Here is a 17229-nt window from a genome sequence, read left to right as displayed (position 1 = left end):
ATGGCCAGCAAAAATACTAAGGTAGGCTGTGGCGTTCCAACGATGCTTAATTGGTACCAAGGGGCCCAAAGAGTGCCAAGAAAATATTTCCCACACCATTACACCACCACCACCAGCCTGAACCGTTGATACAAGGAAGGATGGATCCATGCTTTCATGTTGTTGACGCCAAATTCTGACCCTACCATCCAAATGTCGCAGCAGAAATCGAGACTCATTAGACCAGGCAACATTTTTCCAATCTTCTATTGTCCAATTTCGATGAGCTTGTGCAAATTGTAGCCTCAGTTTCCTGTTCTTAGCTGAAAGGAGTGGCACCCGGCGTGGTCTTCTGCTGCTGTAGCCCATCTGCCTCAGAGTTCGACGTACTGTGCGTTCAGTAGTGTTGTATCGGTCGCGAACGATTCGTTCTTTTAGAACGAATTGTTTGGGTGAACGAGACCGAACTAATCACCATCTGCACTGATTCGTTCTATGAAGTTGGTGCTTGTTCACTGCGTGGGAGGGCGTTGAGCAAGCGGCAGCGTCTTCTGACATCGCACACGACCAATCAGACGCCAGCCTCATCGCGGGCAGGGGAGGGACCGGAAACAGAATCAGGGCGTATGTTCACTTCCACGTGTGGCCAATAAGCAGCCAGCGTGCAGGCAGGGGGGTAAGACTGAGTTTTGTCACTTCCCGTTCAGTGACTCGGTCCTCCGGCTACTGACGTAGCTTGCTGCTAACTTGACTTTCCAGTAATGACTATGCGGTGAACGAATCAAAAAATGAAAGGAAAGGACTTTGTCACATATTTGTTAACGCGGAGCCTATTAAATGCAGCTCAAAAAGACAAAAACACCACACAAATCTAGCGAGCATGGTTTAGTGTACTACTTTTCTCAACAGACTCGGGACTAGCTATTACGACATACTATCAAATTTACAGTAATTTAAAACACGGGTAGCTACAAGGCAAGCAAAAGCTGAGCTGCGGTCGCGTGACGGCAATGAAGGGGGCAAAGAACTGTCACTATATGGAGGCTTCATGGCAGCGATATTTACGTCATATGTGCACAGAAAAAAATTATATTGTATGATCACCATAATACTGATTTGCAATGAAACGGTATATACATGTCCATTTTTTCCAAGTGTTTTATTTTTATTTTTTCGTGTCAGGTGTTGGTTGGTTTGACAAATTATGTCAATCCGTCCATCATGTGCTACTCAAGCGCCCCAAAACAACGCACATGGACACGGGAGATGTCGCAATATGTCTACATTTTTCTTATCAGACTAATGAGAGTAGAGAGGCGATATCGTAAAGAGCAAACAATTATTTCTCGTCAGCATTTGACGAACTGAGATGCGGGGACGCCAGGGGAGCTGACCGGATTATTTTATTTATTAATACCAGTGCAAAAATTCAATACGATCACCATAATACTGATTTGCAATGAAACTGTATATACATGTCAATTTTTTCCGAGTGTTTTATTTATTTATTTTTCGTGTCAGAGCGTGTCGGTTGGTTTGACAAATTATGTCAATCCGTCCATCATGCACTACTCAAGCGCCCCAAAACAACGCACGCGAACACGGGAGATGTCGCAATATGTCTACATTTTTCTTAACAGACTAATGAGGGTAGAAAGGCGACATCGTAAAGAGCAAGCAATTATTTCTCGTCAGAATTTGACGATCTGAGATGCGGGGACGACAGAGGAGTTGACCGGATTATTTTATTTATTAATACCAGTAAAAAAATTCAATACGATCACCATAATACTGATTTGCAATTAAACTGGCAAATATGAAAATGTAGTATTGTCTTTATTTCAGAGCAGCACATTCGACAACTAGCTATTTACACTTATAGTTTTAACAATAGTGACTAAAAATAATAGTGATGAGCATAAAAACAAAAATACAACAGAGCGAGAGGTAAATATGATGTGTTGGTCGTTCCATATTTAGACATTAAACTATCGATCTATTTTTATTTTCGTGACAGCAAGCATGCTGCGTTGGCTGGTGGCAGCAGCATTATAAATGTGATCTAGAACATGCTAAAGAAAGTCCGTGCGCCCCCGACCCCAACCCCCCGCTGCCCCCACAAAAGGAAAATGTTTAACCGTGTCCTCAATCGAAATGCAAGCACGAGCCATGACTTTGAACTAGGACAGACGACGCGGAAGTTCTCCCTCGCTTTTGCAGCAGCGGGAGGGAGGGAGACGAGGCTGTCTGTGAAAGCAGAATGATATTGCCTGTCACTCATTACTGAAACTACGACGAGTGGTCAATGTGCAAGAGAGGGAGGGACCAAGCAATGTCACTTCCCGTTCAGTTATACTGCGAAGCGGTCTTTGGTGATTCGTTCGGCAACGTCACTTCCCGTTCACTAACCGAACGATTCGTTTGGGCGGGGAGGGAGATGAGGGTGGCGAACGATTCGTTGAACGATTCGTTTGAACGAATCTTTTTACTGAACGATCCGGAATGGATTCGTTTACTCAAGTGAACGACAGATCCCGTCACTAGCGTTCAGAGATGCTCTTCTGCCTACCTTGGTTGTAACGGGTGGTTATTTGAGTCACCGTTGCCTTTCTATCAGCTCAAACCAGTCTGGCCATTGTCCTCTGACCTCTGGCATCAACAAGGCATTTCCGCCCACAGAACTGCCGCTCACTGGATATGTTTTCTTTTTCGGACCATTCTCTGTAAACCCTAGAGATGGTTGTGCGTGAAAATCCCAGTAGGTCAGCAGTTTCTGAAATACTCAGACCAGCCCTTCTGGCACCAACAACCATGCCACGTTCAAAGTCACTCAAATCACCTTTCTTCCCCATACTGATGCTCGGTTTGAACTGCAGGAGATTGTCTTAAACCATGTCTACATGCCTAAAAGCACTGAGTTGCCGCCATGTGATTGGCTGATTAGAAATTAAGTGTTAACGAGCAGTTGGACAGGTGTACCTAATAATGTGGCCGGTGAGTGTATATTGCAATGTTATTTTTTTCCAATATTGTTTAGGCCTAATATATCTTTAGAATAAACTGCTGTAAGCCAGCTTTTAAGCCAAAAGAACTGTTGTGTTTGATAGAACAATATGTCTATATGCAGCCATAGCACTTTCATGGCGCATTAAGCCTCCGGACTATTTCTAATTTGTCCATTTTACCCTGGAGACCCCCGTTTACAGACACTGTGCAATGGCTTTTGTTTCAACCCAGCGATAAAAAGAAGGTAAGTAATTTAATATTTCAAATCTCTATCAATTTTAGTTTAGAGTCAAAAATTGATGTCTAATATTTATTTTAAAAAAAAAGAAAGAAAAATTATTCACTCACATATTTTAAACTTTTAAACAAATTACGTCACAATGAAAAAAACAGTGTTTGTAAATCGGTCACTGATATCAACCGCATAACTATCGCTTAATTGTTTTTATTTATTTATTTTTTTATTTATTTTTTTGTTACTGTCGCATTTCCCCCCCATTGCTCTCTCATGCTCTGACCTTGAGTTACCGGAAAGCCACAAAAAGACGTACATTGCACTCGGACGCAAGCGCGAGAGTTATGCACAAAGCAGGCTAACTGACTAGCATGATGTCCATTATCTTTTCAACCCTTGTTGCCATTTGGATTGCTTATTATGGGATAATATTGATGTATTAGATACTTTAAGATGCTTAAATCATAAAGCCTTGGTCCTAGGCTTCAAGGCTAAATACAACAAATAGATAGTGTTATGTACTCACATTATATGTTCCCTTTATGCATATGGAGCCTTTCTCAGTATCTCACATTCATATTCTTTAATCATAATTGAAAAAATATTTTAAAAGCCCACTGCAAAAATTAATATATTATGGTATTGGAATTTATCTACTGAAATTCCCTTGGAAATTATTTTTCTTGGCACAGGTTAAAATCAAGCCAGATCAAAAAATGTATGCAGTAAAGTTATCATTAACGTTAGAGCTAACTCCCCGTTTAGCCATATTTACTTACAAAATAAAACACAGGGCTAAATTAAATCTACATTCACACACACACACAAATTTCCATTATTGCAGTACATCCACCTATGTCTTAGTGCATGCATATTGATTATCGGACTTGAGTAGACAAAAGAGGATTATCAAAATGTCTATTTTTCACTAACCTGATTTGATCTACTTTTAAGGTGTCAAAAAATGCCCTCATGTTAAAAAATTTTCTTCCCCCAGAAAATAGAGATTTTGAGCTTTCCACTGATGTATCACACATGAATATAGGACAATTTTGAAATTTGGCCAAATTGGGGGTCTCAGAGCGTAACTTCCAGTCATCTTAGTGTTTTCTGCCATATATTTAACTATTTAAGGGCTAAAAACCAACAAAATAATCAAGAAATACAATGGCATGACTACAATGACTCCGCAACACTTCCGGAAAAAGCGGAAGAGGAAGTATTGTAAAAAGTAAAGTACTGTAACATGTTTGGAACGTTTGTTCAAATAAAAACAAACAGAAAAAAAACTTCTTTTTTTTTTCAGTAACAGATCAGGATCGTATTGGCAGATTCTCAAAATCAGGTGACTCGGACTCGGGTGCAAAAATACTGTATATGATCAGGTTTATTCATTTATTTATTCATGTATATTTACTTTAATTTTTAAAGGGCTACAAAGCAACAAAATAACCAAGATATGCAAGTATATTGTCAAAAGAAACAAATTTATGTTTTGCACTACGCAGCAGTATCAGACGCTACTGCCGGCTGTAGGAGAATGTTATGCTAGTTGTCGTGGGAGGCTAACTGTAGAGCGCATCATTCAAGATTTATAATTTACAGTATGTATTGTGGAAATATTTTACATTAAGGTGTGATTTTTTTCCCCCTCACCTTTATATAGTGCCGAGGTATTGGATCGGCAAAATCAGGTGAGTCCGAGTCAAACTCGGGTGTAAAAATATTGTTACTTTGAAACTTTTGACAACTCTAATAAGAATGTTAGTAATCAATAGGTGCCGACGTACTGACAATATTGTACGACTAAGAACCAAACATCAATTAACAGATTTGTGGAAGGCATTTTTTCAAACAGTAAGGAAAAGAAGACGAATCATGGTATAGGCTTACCATAGAAAACGACTCCTCCATAATGAACCAAGGATGCTATAAGAAAGACATACTGCCATTCCTCCCGTGTCTGCAATCACGTAGAAAAACAGCTTTTTACAAATTCTCTTTTCTTGACTGCGTAATGCATTATTTTTCTTACCTTATGTTTGGTCATGGCTCCCACTATAAGAGGACACACCATTCCAGACAATGTTCCCACACCATTTGAAATGCCCATCAATATGCTGGCGTAGCGAGGCGCAATATCCAAGTGATTGACGTTAAATCCTGAATAAGACAGACAAATTTATTTTAAAAACCATTCAAGTCACAAAGACATAAATTCACACTAAGCACTTTGTTATATTTCATGTACCTGAGATAGCGAAGCCGCTAAAGCCAACAGCAAGCACCAGGAAAGAGATGGCAACCCCTTTTGTGTGCGAATATCCCACCACTAAAAGGAGGGTGGCCTCCATGCCAAAACCTGAAAACATTAAAAGTGAAAACGCCAGCAGCAGAAAATGAATATTGAATTACTATCTACCCTGTAGTTTGTTCCATTATAATTTTATTTTAGAGTATCATATATTAGGTATGCATTAATCCAGCTCCTCGGTGGCAAGGCCCCGGGGGTAGATGAGATCCGCCCGGAGTTCCTAAAGGCTCTGGATGTTGTGGGGCTGTCGTGGCTTACATGCCTCTACAACATTGCGTGGACATCGGGGACAGTGCATCTGGATTGGCAGACCGGGGTGGTGGTCCCCCTTTTTAAGAAGGGGGACCGGAGGGTGTGTTCCAATTATAGAGGAATCACAGGCTGAGCCAAAAGGTGAAGCTCTCGATTTACCGGTCGATCTACGTTCCTACCCTCACCTATGGTCACGAGCTGTGGGTTGTAACCGAAAGAACAAGATCCCGGATACAAGTGGCCGAAATGAATTTCCTCCGCAGGGTGTCCGGGCTCTCCCTTAGAGATAGGGTGACAAGTCCAGTCATCCGGGAGAAACTCGGTGTCGAGCCGCTACTCCTCAGCGTTGAGAGGAGCCAGTTGAGGAGGCTCGGGCATCTGTTTCGGATGCCTCCTGGACGCCTCCCAGGAGAGGTGTTCCAGGCATGTCCCACCGGCAGGAGGCCCTGGGGACGACCCAGGACACGCTGGAGAGACTTTGTCTCTTGGCTGGCCTGGGAACGCCTTGGGATCCCACCGGAGGAGCTGGTTGAAGTGGCTGGGGAGAGGGAAGTCTGGGCTTCCCTGCTAAAGCTGGTGCCCCCGTGACCCGACCCCGGTTTAAGCGGTAGATAATGGATGGATGCATGGATGGATGGCATTAATCCAATAATAATGAACACTCATTATTTTAAAAAGTGATTGTGTTGTTCTGCTAGGACTGTTCGATTTTGCCTAACAAGAAAATCCCTATTATTTTCTCTCAATTTTCCGATTTTCCCCGATTTTCTGATATCGATTACAATTTATTGGCAATATAGAAATAATGACAAATAAAGTATTTGGAATGTCTTCTATTTAATCTTATTTTTTCTTTATTAGAACTGAAAGTTCCAATGAATTTAACTCTATTAATGCACACTAAACAGTCCTTTGGGATTAAGTGCATTTTATTCATACAACAGACTCCAGCTCTGTTCTTATTTAATTTCTGTATATCAAATCTTATATATATACACTTATATATATAAGAAAGAAAAAAAATCAATCAACACGATATTTTTGCAACACTCTTGTTAACAAATAAGTGTCTTTTAACTCATTGCCTGCCATGGACAACGATTGAAGTCCAATTCATTTAAAGGGGGGGTATTGCCTGTTTTTCAGGCTTAGGGGGAGGTGACATCGCTCATATTCAATACATTTTCTATGGAATGAGCATGAGCATAACGAGGCGAAAATCACCAACCCTCTTGAGGCGAAGCGGTATGCGACGTTCGTGCACATATGCATGCACACGCGGATCAGCAACGCATTATGAGAAAATAAGAACTGGTTCTACTTCTGTTGCTGTCGCCTCGCACTACAACCAATAAGCAACAGATTTATTGATCGACAAGTCGATTACAAGTTTCCATGATTGTATTACATTGCTTGTCATTAAAAAAAAAAAAAAAAAAAAAAAAAAAAACAGCACATACTTTATGATCAGAGGGGGATTAACGCGTTACATGTACTCCTTTACATTTACTTGAGTAACTTTTATCAAAAAATGTACTTCAAAGAGTAGACGTGAAGAAAAAACACTACTCTTGATTGTGTTGTTTTAGTGGGTGACTTTAACATTCATGTTGATAATCCTGAAGAAGGATGTGCTAGAGAGCTTTTAAATATTTTGGATACATTTGGTTTATCTCAGCATGTCACAGTTCCAACACATAACAGAGGGCACATACTGGACTTAATAATATCCAAAGGTCTTAACATCTCTGAGGTCACACTGAATGATGTTGCTCTGTCTGATCACTACTGCATTATGTTTAAAATGACCACCCCTGTCCATCCTCTGAAAAGGGAAACAGAGGTGATTAGGAAGCGTTACATAAGTGATAACACATGTGCGTTATTCACACAGGCCTATGCCTCATCATTAACCCCTACAATAGCTCCAGTGGAAGAGCTTGTAAATAGTTTCCGTTCCAGTGTGATGACTGTAATGGACACTATTGCCCCGATTAAGACAAAAACTTTGTCAAGAAAGAAGAGGTCACCCTGGAGAAATGCCATACTAGCTATAAAACAAAAGCAAGTTTGTAGACGAGCAGAACGCAGATGGCGAAAAAACAAACTCCTAGTTTTTTATGATATCTACAAAGAGAGTCTTCGCAAATACAACCAGGAACTGAAAAATGCTAGACAATCATATTTTTCAGAGATCATTAGTAGAAACACCAACAATACTCGCACACTATTTTCTGTTGTTGACAAACTGACAAACCCACAAGCATCAATACCTCAGGAATTGGCATCTGAGGTGTCCTGTAATAATTTCGCAACATTCTTTACACACAAAGTACTAAAGATTAGACAGACTGTGTGCAACTCTGGATTAACAAATGTTACACTAAACGCCTCCCAAAATGTCCCCCACGTCAATCTTAGACAGTTTAGCCTCTTGGACTATGCCACTTTAACAGAAATTGTGTCGAAATTAAAGCCCACAACATGCTGCCTTGACATCCTACCTTCAAACTTTTTCAAAACTGTTTTTCATTGCATAGCCCCAGACATACTTCAGATTATAAATACTTCCCTCCAAACAGGAGAGTTTCCTCAGACTTTAAAAACTGCAGTAATAAAACCTCTCCTAAAAAAACCTAATCTGGATGCCTCAACCATTAGTAATTACAGGCCAATATCAAATCTGACATTCCTGGGGAAAATTATCGAAAGGGTTGTGTTTGAACAGATCCAGACTTTTATGATGCAAAACAATCTTTTTAACTCATTTCAGTCTGGATTTTGGCCACAACACAGCACCGAGACCGTGCTTATCAAAGTCCTAAATGATATTCGTCGGAATACCGATGCAGGCAAATCATCTGTTCTGCTACTATTGGATCTCAGCGCCGCATTTGACACGGTTGATCACAACATACTACTCAGCAGATTGGAACAGTGGGTAGGGCTTACTGACACGATTCTTCAGTGGTTCACATCCTATTTACATGATAGGGATTTCTTTGTGTCAATTGGAAACTATCAGTCAGAACGAACCAAATTCACGTGTGGAGTCCCTCAAGGGTCAATTCTTGGACCACTCTTATTTAACATCTATATGCTTCCGTTAGCTCAGATAATGGAACAGTATGACATCTCCTATCACGCCTATGCAGATGACACACAACTGTACATTTCTGTGTCCCCACATGATTATAGTCCCTTAGTCTCCCTGAGTAAATGCATTCATCAAATCAATGAATGGATGTGCCAGAATTTTCTCCAGTTAAATGTGAGAAGACAGAGGTGATCATTTTTGGGCCAAAAAAGGGAAGGTCAAAGATAAGCAGCCAACTTAGCACAATGTCACTTACAGCTACAAATCAAGTCAGAAACCTTGGCGTAATTATTGACTCAGACCTAAAATTTGATAGCCATCTAAAGTCCGTCACTAAATCCGCTTATTACCACCTAAAAAATATAACCAGACTTAAGGGGCTTCTGACTCAACAAGACATGGAAAAACTTATGCATGCATTAATTTTCAGCAGATTGGACTACTGCAACGGTATATTTACAGGTCTTGATAAAAAATCAGTCAGGAAGCTGCAGCTAGTACAGAATGCTGCAGCCAGAGTCCTCACAAATACAAGGAAGCTGGACCACATTACACCGGTTTTGAAATCGCTACACTGGCTTCCAGTGAGTCAAAGGATAGACTATAAAATACTACTGCTCGTCTACAAAACACTTAATGGCCTTGGACCAAAATGCATGCTTGACTTGTTAGATTCCTATGAGACATCTAGACCCCTAAGGTCGTCTGGAACGGGTCTTCTGCATGTTCCAAGAACAAGAACCAAGCAGGGTGAGGCAGCATTTAGTTATTATGCTCCTCACCTCTGGAACAAGTTACCCGAACGTCTGAAGTATGCTCAAACTGTTAGCTCCTTTAAATCAGGGCTAAAAACGCTTTTGTTTGGCACTGCATATCCATAACTGTCTATATATTTCAACCTACCTGCCTTCTATTCCTCTTGTGCTTATCTCCATTGCTGATTTCAATGATTATTAGTAGTAGTAGTTTTTGCTTTATTTTTATTTTTGTTTTTATTTTTATTTATTTATTTTTATTCTGTGATTAAATGCGATCTTTTGTCTTGGTTTTTACGTTGTGTTGATTTAAATGTGATTTTTATGGTCTTCATGTGATGTAAAGCACTTTGAATTGCCTTGTGTTGAATTGTGCTATATAAATAAATTTGCCTTGCCTTGCCTCTTACTCCACTACTTTGGGCTACACAAGAGTCGTTCGTTTTCCTGATTATTCTACATATTAGATTTTTTTTTTTTTTTTTAAGACTAGCTCTACCGCTTTCACCAATGAGTCGTTGCAACAATAATCACATGACTCCATTATATTAATCAGACGCAAGCTTGCCGTTCTTAACTCCAGCCTGTTCAATCATGTGGTGTCTTTAAAGCACCGTAAAAAATGAACTATTTGATATAGAGCGCTGCCCTCAACATGATTCGAAAGCGCAGATTTTAACCTCGCTCCCAGTTTTTATTTGGCAACGATTGACCACACAGCACTCATGCTCTTTGGAAGAATAATGGTTTATCTATGCAGTTTTTTTTCTCCCGTTGGAATTCAATGATTTTTTTTTTTTTTTTTTTTCAATTTCTTCAGCTAAATGTGATCATGTAATGGGTTATTGTACAGTATCATCATAACAACAGTTCATATAGATAACTCTGTGCTCCAAAAACAACAACAACATTGTTTTACAAAAAAATCCAACAAAAATATAAGCAGTTGCTCACAATATTACTCATTATTTGAGTATTCTTTTCACCAAATACGTTTTTTGCTTGTACTTGAGTACATATTTTGGACGAATACTTTCAGTATTATTTGAGTAATATTATTTTGAAATAACGCTACTCTTACCTCAGTAAAAGTTTTGGCTTCTCTACCCACCTTTATGATACCTCTCGGCATAATTTCCGGGACATTAATAAAAAAGCAGCAATATGGGAAGTTGTTGGTGAAATGACCTCCAAATTCATAGCCAATCAGAGAGGAGCAATGGAGCACAGCCAGAGGGCGATGTGTGTCACTGTCGCTTGCCGCTGCAGTCGCATCGCGCCCCATGTGTTGGCTTTCAGTTCAACAGAAAAACTTTCGCATTTCGCCATCGCTCATCGCCTCCTGTGTGTTTTGCCCCTTATGGCATCATTCTAAAGCACCTTCAAGTAGCAATTTTAATCTGAGTTAATTTGTGAAAGCTATATATTTCATACACAACTTAATTTAAACTTGTCATTGCATCATGGCTGTCAAATTTAAACTTGTCATTGCATCATGGCTGTCAAACTGCTGGAGATGGGACTCTCTCTTTGAGAAACTCCTTCTTCCCCTCTCTCTTATGCCCCTTTTACACTTATATCCCGCCAAATTCCCGTGTAAGGTGACGCGGGATATACCCAAGGCATGGCTTTCAAACATGGAGAGATGTACAGGGAATTACCCGGATTGGACACTTTCAGACTTATCCCGTGTTGACGACTTATCCCGTGTTGAAGCGTTATCTGTGCAGGGAGGGCGGAGGGTGGGATTTTATAACCCGGACATTACGTCATTCTTGGTCGGCCTGAGAGAATATGCAATGTTACTTTAGCTTTTAAGGGTTTGTGCTTAGTGATCATTATACACTATAAATGTAACTCGTAGTATTAGCATAGTGCTAGCATTAGGCTAATGCTAACGGCGAGCGTCCTCTTAAATTCTGACAACTTTTTTTTATTTAGTTTGTTGCGTCCATGTGGGTATAATTAATTGAAAATAACACACTGTTTTCTTGCTGAGTGTGTATTAGTTTTTCTCAATTGCGTACGTTTCTCAGACCAGAATAGAAATTCTCAAAACTACTTGTTCAAATCTTGCAGAATCATATCACTAGTGCACATCAAAAAAGCAGTTTCTCATTTCTTTGAGCAAGTTGTAGATGTTTTTGTGCATCCATGCAAATGATTTTGTACAATTCTCTGCTGTTTCCTACATTATCAGTTGCATCTGTCATGATGGTCAAAATGGATGATCATGGGTCTCTATTGAATAGTTTCACCCCCCACAATATTTAGTCATTACTTCATTGCATAAGTCTTTAAATGCAAAATGCATGAACATGTTGACAGAATATGTCAACAGGTGTGTGCATTTTCATTACTTATTTTACATAACTTATTTTAACCTGCCGAAATTTGTGATAGTTTGGAACAATGTGGGTTTCCACCACTCCAACATAAGGGAATGGTTTGCAAATCACAACAGAATGGTAATGGAGTTCCTCCCACCATACTCTCCGTACCTCAATCCCATAGAATAATTTTTCTCCACATGGAGATGGCAAGTGTATTATCGACAGCCTCACACTCAAATGACTCTCCTTGAAGCCATGAATGCCGCATGCAGTGACATCACAGCAGATGCCTGCACAGGCTGGATGCGGCATTCAAGAAGATTCTTTCCACGCTGTGTAGCATGAGAGGACATCCATTGTGATGTGGATGAAAATTTGTGGACCAACAGGGAGGAATGTCAAGATGTGTAGAAAGAATGGGGAAAAAACCCTAACATAGCACTCAAAGTTTAGTTGTTTCGATGGTCTTATGTTCACATTTCTAATTTGCTTGTTTTTGTTGTTGTTTTTTTTTGTGATACTCAGTGCTGTCTTTTGCGTTCTGTATTGCAGTGACATGGTCTGTTAAGAAATTGTAAAAACAGTAAAAGTGTCAACTGAATCTTGTCCAGTCTCATGCAATCAATCTCCCACACACAAAAAGGTGTAATTGCAATTTTCATAAAAACTTGCGTACACCATCTTCAGCATTAGAGCCTTCCACCAGAGTATCTGTTCAATTGAGAGCATGACTAAGCAATTTGACTCTCTTGTTTTATAAACAATGAAACAAGGACTTGCCATTCTGACAGCACTGACATGTTCATTGACAGAGAAATTTAATTTTGAACGATAAACTACCGTATTTTTCGGACTATAAGTCGCATTTTTTTTTCATAGTTTGGCTGGGGGTGCGACTTATACTCAGGAGCGACTTATGTGTGGAATTATTAACACATTATGATATAATTTCACATATTATTTTGGTGTTTTGCAGTGACACTGATGGTTTTGTAAAGTTGTTAGCATGTTCTTATGCTATAGTTATCTGAATAACTCTTTATAGCTATAACCACGTTCGCGTTCTGCCTTTGGCAGTGTATGTTCAATTGTATTATTGACTTTTTTTTATCTTGAAATGGATGCATTTAGTTTGTGGCGCTTTCACGCCCACGTGAGGGCGCTCTCGCACTTGTTTACGTGACACGCCAGAAGAAGACGGACAGCTACGTAGCTCTGAGTGAGTGAGTGAGCGAGTTAGCTACAGAGAATAGACGGATGCGAACCTACTTTCATTGTTTATGCTTTTAAATCATCTCTACAGAGGCAACGCCTGCGTGTATCATCTTTTCTGTTGTTGTTGTGTGTTTTCCACCCGCGATCGGACACTTCGAGCCAGTTGTGTGGTTGTTTGAACGATGTGCTAATGATAGCGAACGCATGCTAACCTGTTACTTATACTAATAGTACCTAATTATCATTTATTTACGTTGGTGCGAACCTGTTTTCTATCGAGGACCAAATTGATTCAGCAAATTATACGGACGTCCAGCATTGTCTTTTGGGAGTTCGCTGTATAGCCAGGACAGGCCGTAGCGTAGGACAGTATATTCACATTTCGTTGTTCATGCACTGTACACTGTACATTTATTTAGCATGTTGTTCTCTATTGTATTTTTATATTAAATTGCCTTTCAAGATGACATGTCTGTTCTATGTGTTGGATTTTATCAAGTAAATTTCCCCCCAAAATTCGACTTATACTCCGGTGCGACTTGTATGTTTTTTTTCTCTTCGTTGGGCATTTTATGGCTGGATCGACTTATACTCAGGAGCGACTTGTAGTCCGAAAAATACGGTAAGTTTTTTGCAAAATTTTTTTTTTTTTTTTAGTGGCTTTTGCAGTTATTCCATGTTGTTTTGCTACTTGTGCGACATTTTGTGAGAATTGAAGAAGTAGTTTTACGATTTTTAATTCTTATCTGAGAAACGTACAAAAGCAATTGAGGAAAAACTATCACTAAGTTGGCGTTGTCCTTGTAGAAAGATGCGACAATATGTGCTAATCTGTCATTATTCAATCAAAATAGTTGCAAACCTTTATTTATGGAATAATTTTTAAACATTTTACAGACAAAAACATTTTTAGCAAAAGTCGACTAAAACTAGATGAAATTAGTCTTGAGTTTTTTTGTCAACAAAAATGAGACGAAGACAAACACATTTTGAGATGACTAAAATATGACTAAGAATTATCGTCCAAAACACTAAGACGAAAATTAAAAGTCAATGGCAGCCAATGAGTTAACATAGACACTATTATAACCTATTGGCTATTGTATAGTGTTTTGGTGGCAACCTGTTGGTTCCTTTATCGAAGAATTACATCATTTAAAAAAAAAAGATTCCTATATGACATAGTGATATATTGTCACACCCCTAGTTTTGAATGCAAAACTCACCTCCACAGTTCATGAGTTTTCTGACGTTGGTGGTGGTCATCAGGTTGTGGGTCCGAAGATAATCCGCCAACTGGCCTCCCACAGGAACAATGATGGTCATCACTAGATGTGGCAGCGCTGACACCATTCCCACCTGATGGAGGGAAAAAAATGGGTATATACAGTGCATCACAAAAGTGAGTACACCCCTCGCATGTCTGCAGATTTTTAGGTATATTTTTTCATGGGACTACACTCGCAAAATGACACTTTGACACAATGAAAAGTAGTCTGTGTGCAGGTTATATAATAGAGTTCATTTATTTTCCCCTCAAAATAACTCAAAATATAGCCATTAATATCTAAACCCCTGGCAACAAAAGTGAATACACCCAATAAAAACTACGTACATCCCTAAATGTCCAAATTGAGTACTGCTTGTCATTTTCCCTCCAAAATGTCATGTGACTCGTTACAGGAGTGCTGTCAGCATTGCTGCAGAGATTGAAAAGGTGGGGGGTCAGCCTGTTTGTGCTCAGACCATACGCCGCACTCTACATCAAATTGGTGTGCATGGCTGTCACTCCAGGAGGAAGCCAATTCTGAAGACGGTACACAAGAAAGCCCGCAAACAGTTCGCTGAAGACATGTCAACAAAGCACATGGATTACTGGAATCATGTCCTATGGTCTGATGAGACGGGCGGGCTTTCTAAGGGATGTACTCACTTTTGTTGCCAGGGGTTTAGATATTAATGGCTATATTTTGAGTTATTTTGAGGGAAAAATAAACTATATTATATAAGCTGCACACAGACTACTTTTCATTGTGTCAAAGTGTCATTTTGGCAGTTTTGTCCCATGAAAAAGTATACTTAAATATCTGCAGAAATGTGAGGGGTGTACTCACTTTTGTGATACACTGTAAATGAGCATTCATCCACACATGTTAAGTCATATTGATCATGATTTATTTACATTCACCAAAGCATTTTGTATCTTTCATACTTGACATTGCTTATCAATCATAAAGTTGTATGAAAAAGTATCTGAACCTTTTGGAATTTCTCGCATTTCTGCAGAAAATCAACATCAAATGTGATCTGATCTTTGTCAAAGTCACACAGATGAAAAAACAATGCCTGCTTTAACTAAAATCACCCAAACATTTATAGGTTTTCATATTTAATTGAGGATAGTATGCAAACAATGACAGAAGGGGGGGAAATAAGTAAGTGAACCATCACATTTAATATTTTGTTTGGTGGGTTTTCGTTAAAGCAGACAGTTTTTTCATCTGTGTGATTTTGACAAAGATCAGATTACATGTGATGGTGATTTTATGCAGAAATGTGAGAAATTCCAAAAGGTTTAGATCAGGGGTCCCCAAACTACGGCCCGCGGGCCGGATACGGCCCGCAGCCACATTTGGTCCGGCCCCCTGAACAACAACAAAAAAAAAAATTGTAAAAAAAAAAAAAAAAAAAAATTTTTTTTTTTTTTTTTTTTTTCTCTCAATAGAGTTATTTATGTCCTGACTTTTTTCTGTGAAGAACTGATCAATGGTTATTTGGTTATTATCTATTTAATTAATACAGTACAGTGATACCTCAGCTCACGAACATAATTGGTTCCCAGAAAGTGTGCGTGAGGCGAAAAGTTCGTCTTCCGAACATTTATTTCCCATAAGAAACCATTAAAATGAGAATAATCCGTTCCCAGGTCCCCATAAAACATAATTTTCTACTAAATAAGCCTTAAAACTACACAAAAATATACCTTATTTTATGTATAATAAGTGTGCTATTGTATTATAATTAAAGAAATAAACTGTACTGTATAATAAAGTTGTTTTATTTACCTTTGCGATGGTATGGGAGTGGGAGGAGTGGGAGGAGGAGGGAGGGAGTTACTGTTTGGAAGGAGAGTGTTACCGGCAAAGTGCGCAGTTAGCGTAGACTCCACTGCTGTGCCCCCCGCATGCTTTTGGTTGTTAATAAAAGTGCCCACAAAAAGCCATCCGACGCCTCTGGGTGTTTGTATGCACGCCGCCTCCTTTCTGGAGAGGAAATCGGGCGAACCGAAGACAACCGACGACAACGAGCCAACGTGACTCGCCGGTCCACTTCTCACGACGGTGGGAAGCTGAAAGCACCGCCAATTACCAGTCGAGGGCGAATTGGTAACACGAGTCACCTTCCATAAGGACTGTATGTAACTCTTTTTCGGTCCTATAATAGCAAAAGTACACTCAATATGGTCCAAAATGTCTATCAAACACAAACCACGTCCGCACTCAACGAAAGGGAGGGGACTAACTGGGACGCCGTGAGCGTGCGTCAGCTTCTCGTGGCGCTGTCCGACCGCGTGGCTTGGTTCGTCCGCCGAAAACTAGTTCGCCAGCAGAGACTATATGCTCGCGAATTTAATGTTCTTGAGGCGAAAAGTTCGTGAGCTTAAGCGTTCGTGAGCCGAGGTATCACTGTATTATTATATTATATTATATTACATGATATTATATTATATTATATTATATTATATTATATTATATTATATTATATTATATTATATTCAGGGGTGCACATAAGTGCGTACTGGACGTAGACAAACGCGCTGGCCCTCAACGGCTTCCATACGCTTTTGCGCACAGATGGCTGACCACTCTATTTGCGGCGGACACGAGAAAATAACTTCTCAAAATGTCGATGAGGCAGGCCACACTGAGTAATTACTTCCGTGTTCCCCCACCCTTGTCAAAAGACAGACAGACGACAGAGACTTCACCGGAGCTACCGAAAAAAAGGACTTTTGCTGAAAAGTGGCTACAGGAGGTACCATG

General features: G+C 39.7%; 1 protein-coding gene across 1 annotated transcript in view; it reads right to left on the bottom strand.

The window, feature by feature from the left end:
- Nucleotides 1-17229, bottom strand: part of slc17a7a (solute carrier family 17 member 7a) — a 77745-nt gene that overhangs the window by 10908 nt on the left and 49608 nt on the right. The window contains exons 9-12 of the mRNA XM_057817967.1: nucleotides 14413-14545; nucleotides 5472-5582; nucleotides 5256-5383; nucleotides 5114-5183 (exon numbers count right to left, since the gene is read on the bottom strand). Coding sequence (XP_057673950.1) covers nucleotides 5114-5183; nucleotides 5256-5383; nucleotides 5472-5582; nucleotides 14413-14545 — 442 coding nt within the window. The remainder of the gene's footprint in view (nucleotides 1-5113; nucleotides 5184-5255; nucleotides 5384-5471; nucleotides 5583-14412; nucleotides 14546-17229) is intronic.

This window comes from Corythoichthys intestinalis, chromosome 16 (genome assembly GCF_030265065.1).
Source record: "Corythoichthys intestinalis isolate RoL2023-P3 chromosome 16, ASM3026506v1, whole genome shotgun sequence".
NCBI classification, from domain to species: Eukaryota; Metazoa; Chordata; class Actinopteri; order Syngnathiformes; family Syngnathidae; genus Corythoichthys; species Corythoichthys intestinalis.
The sequence above is the reverse complement of the archived record's forward strand: the minus strand, read 5'-3'. Positions and strand labels throughout refer to the sequence as shown.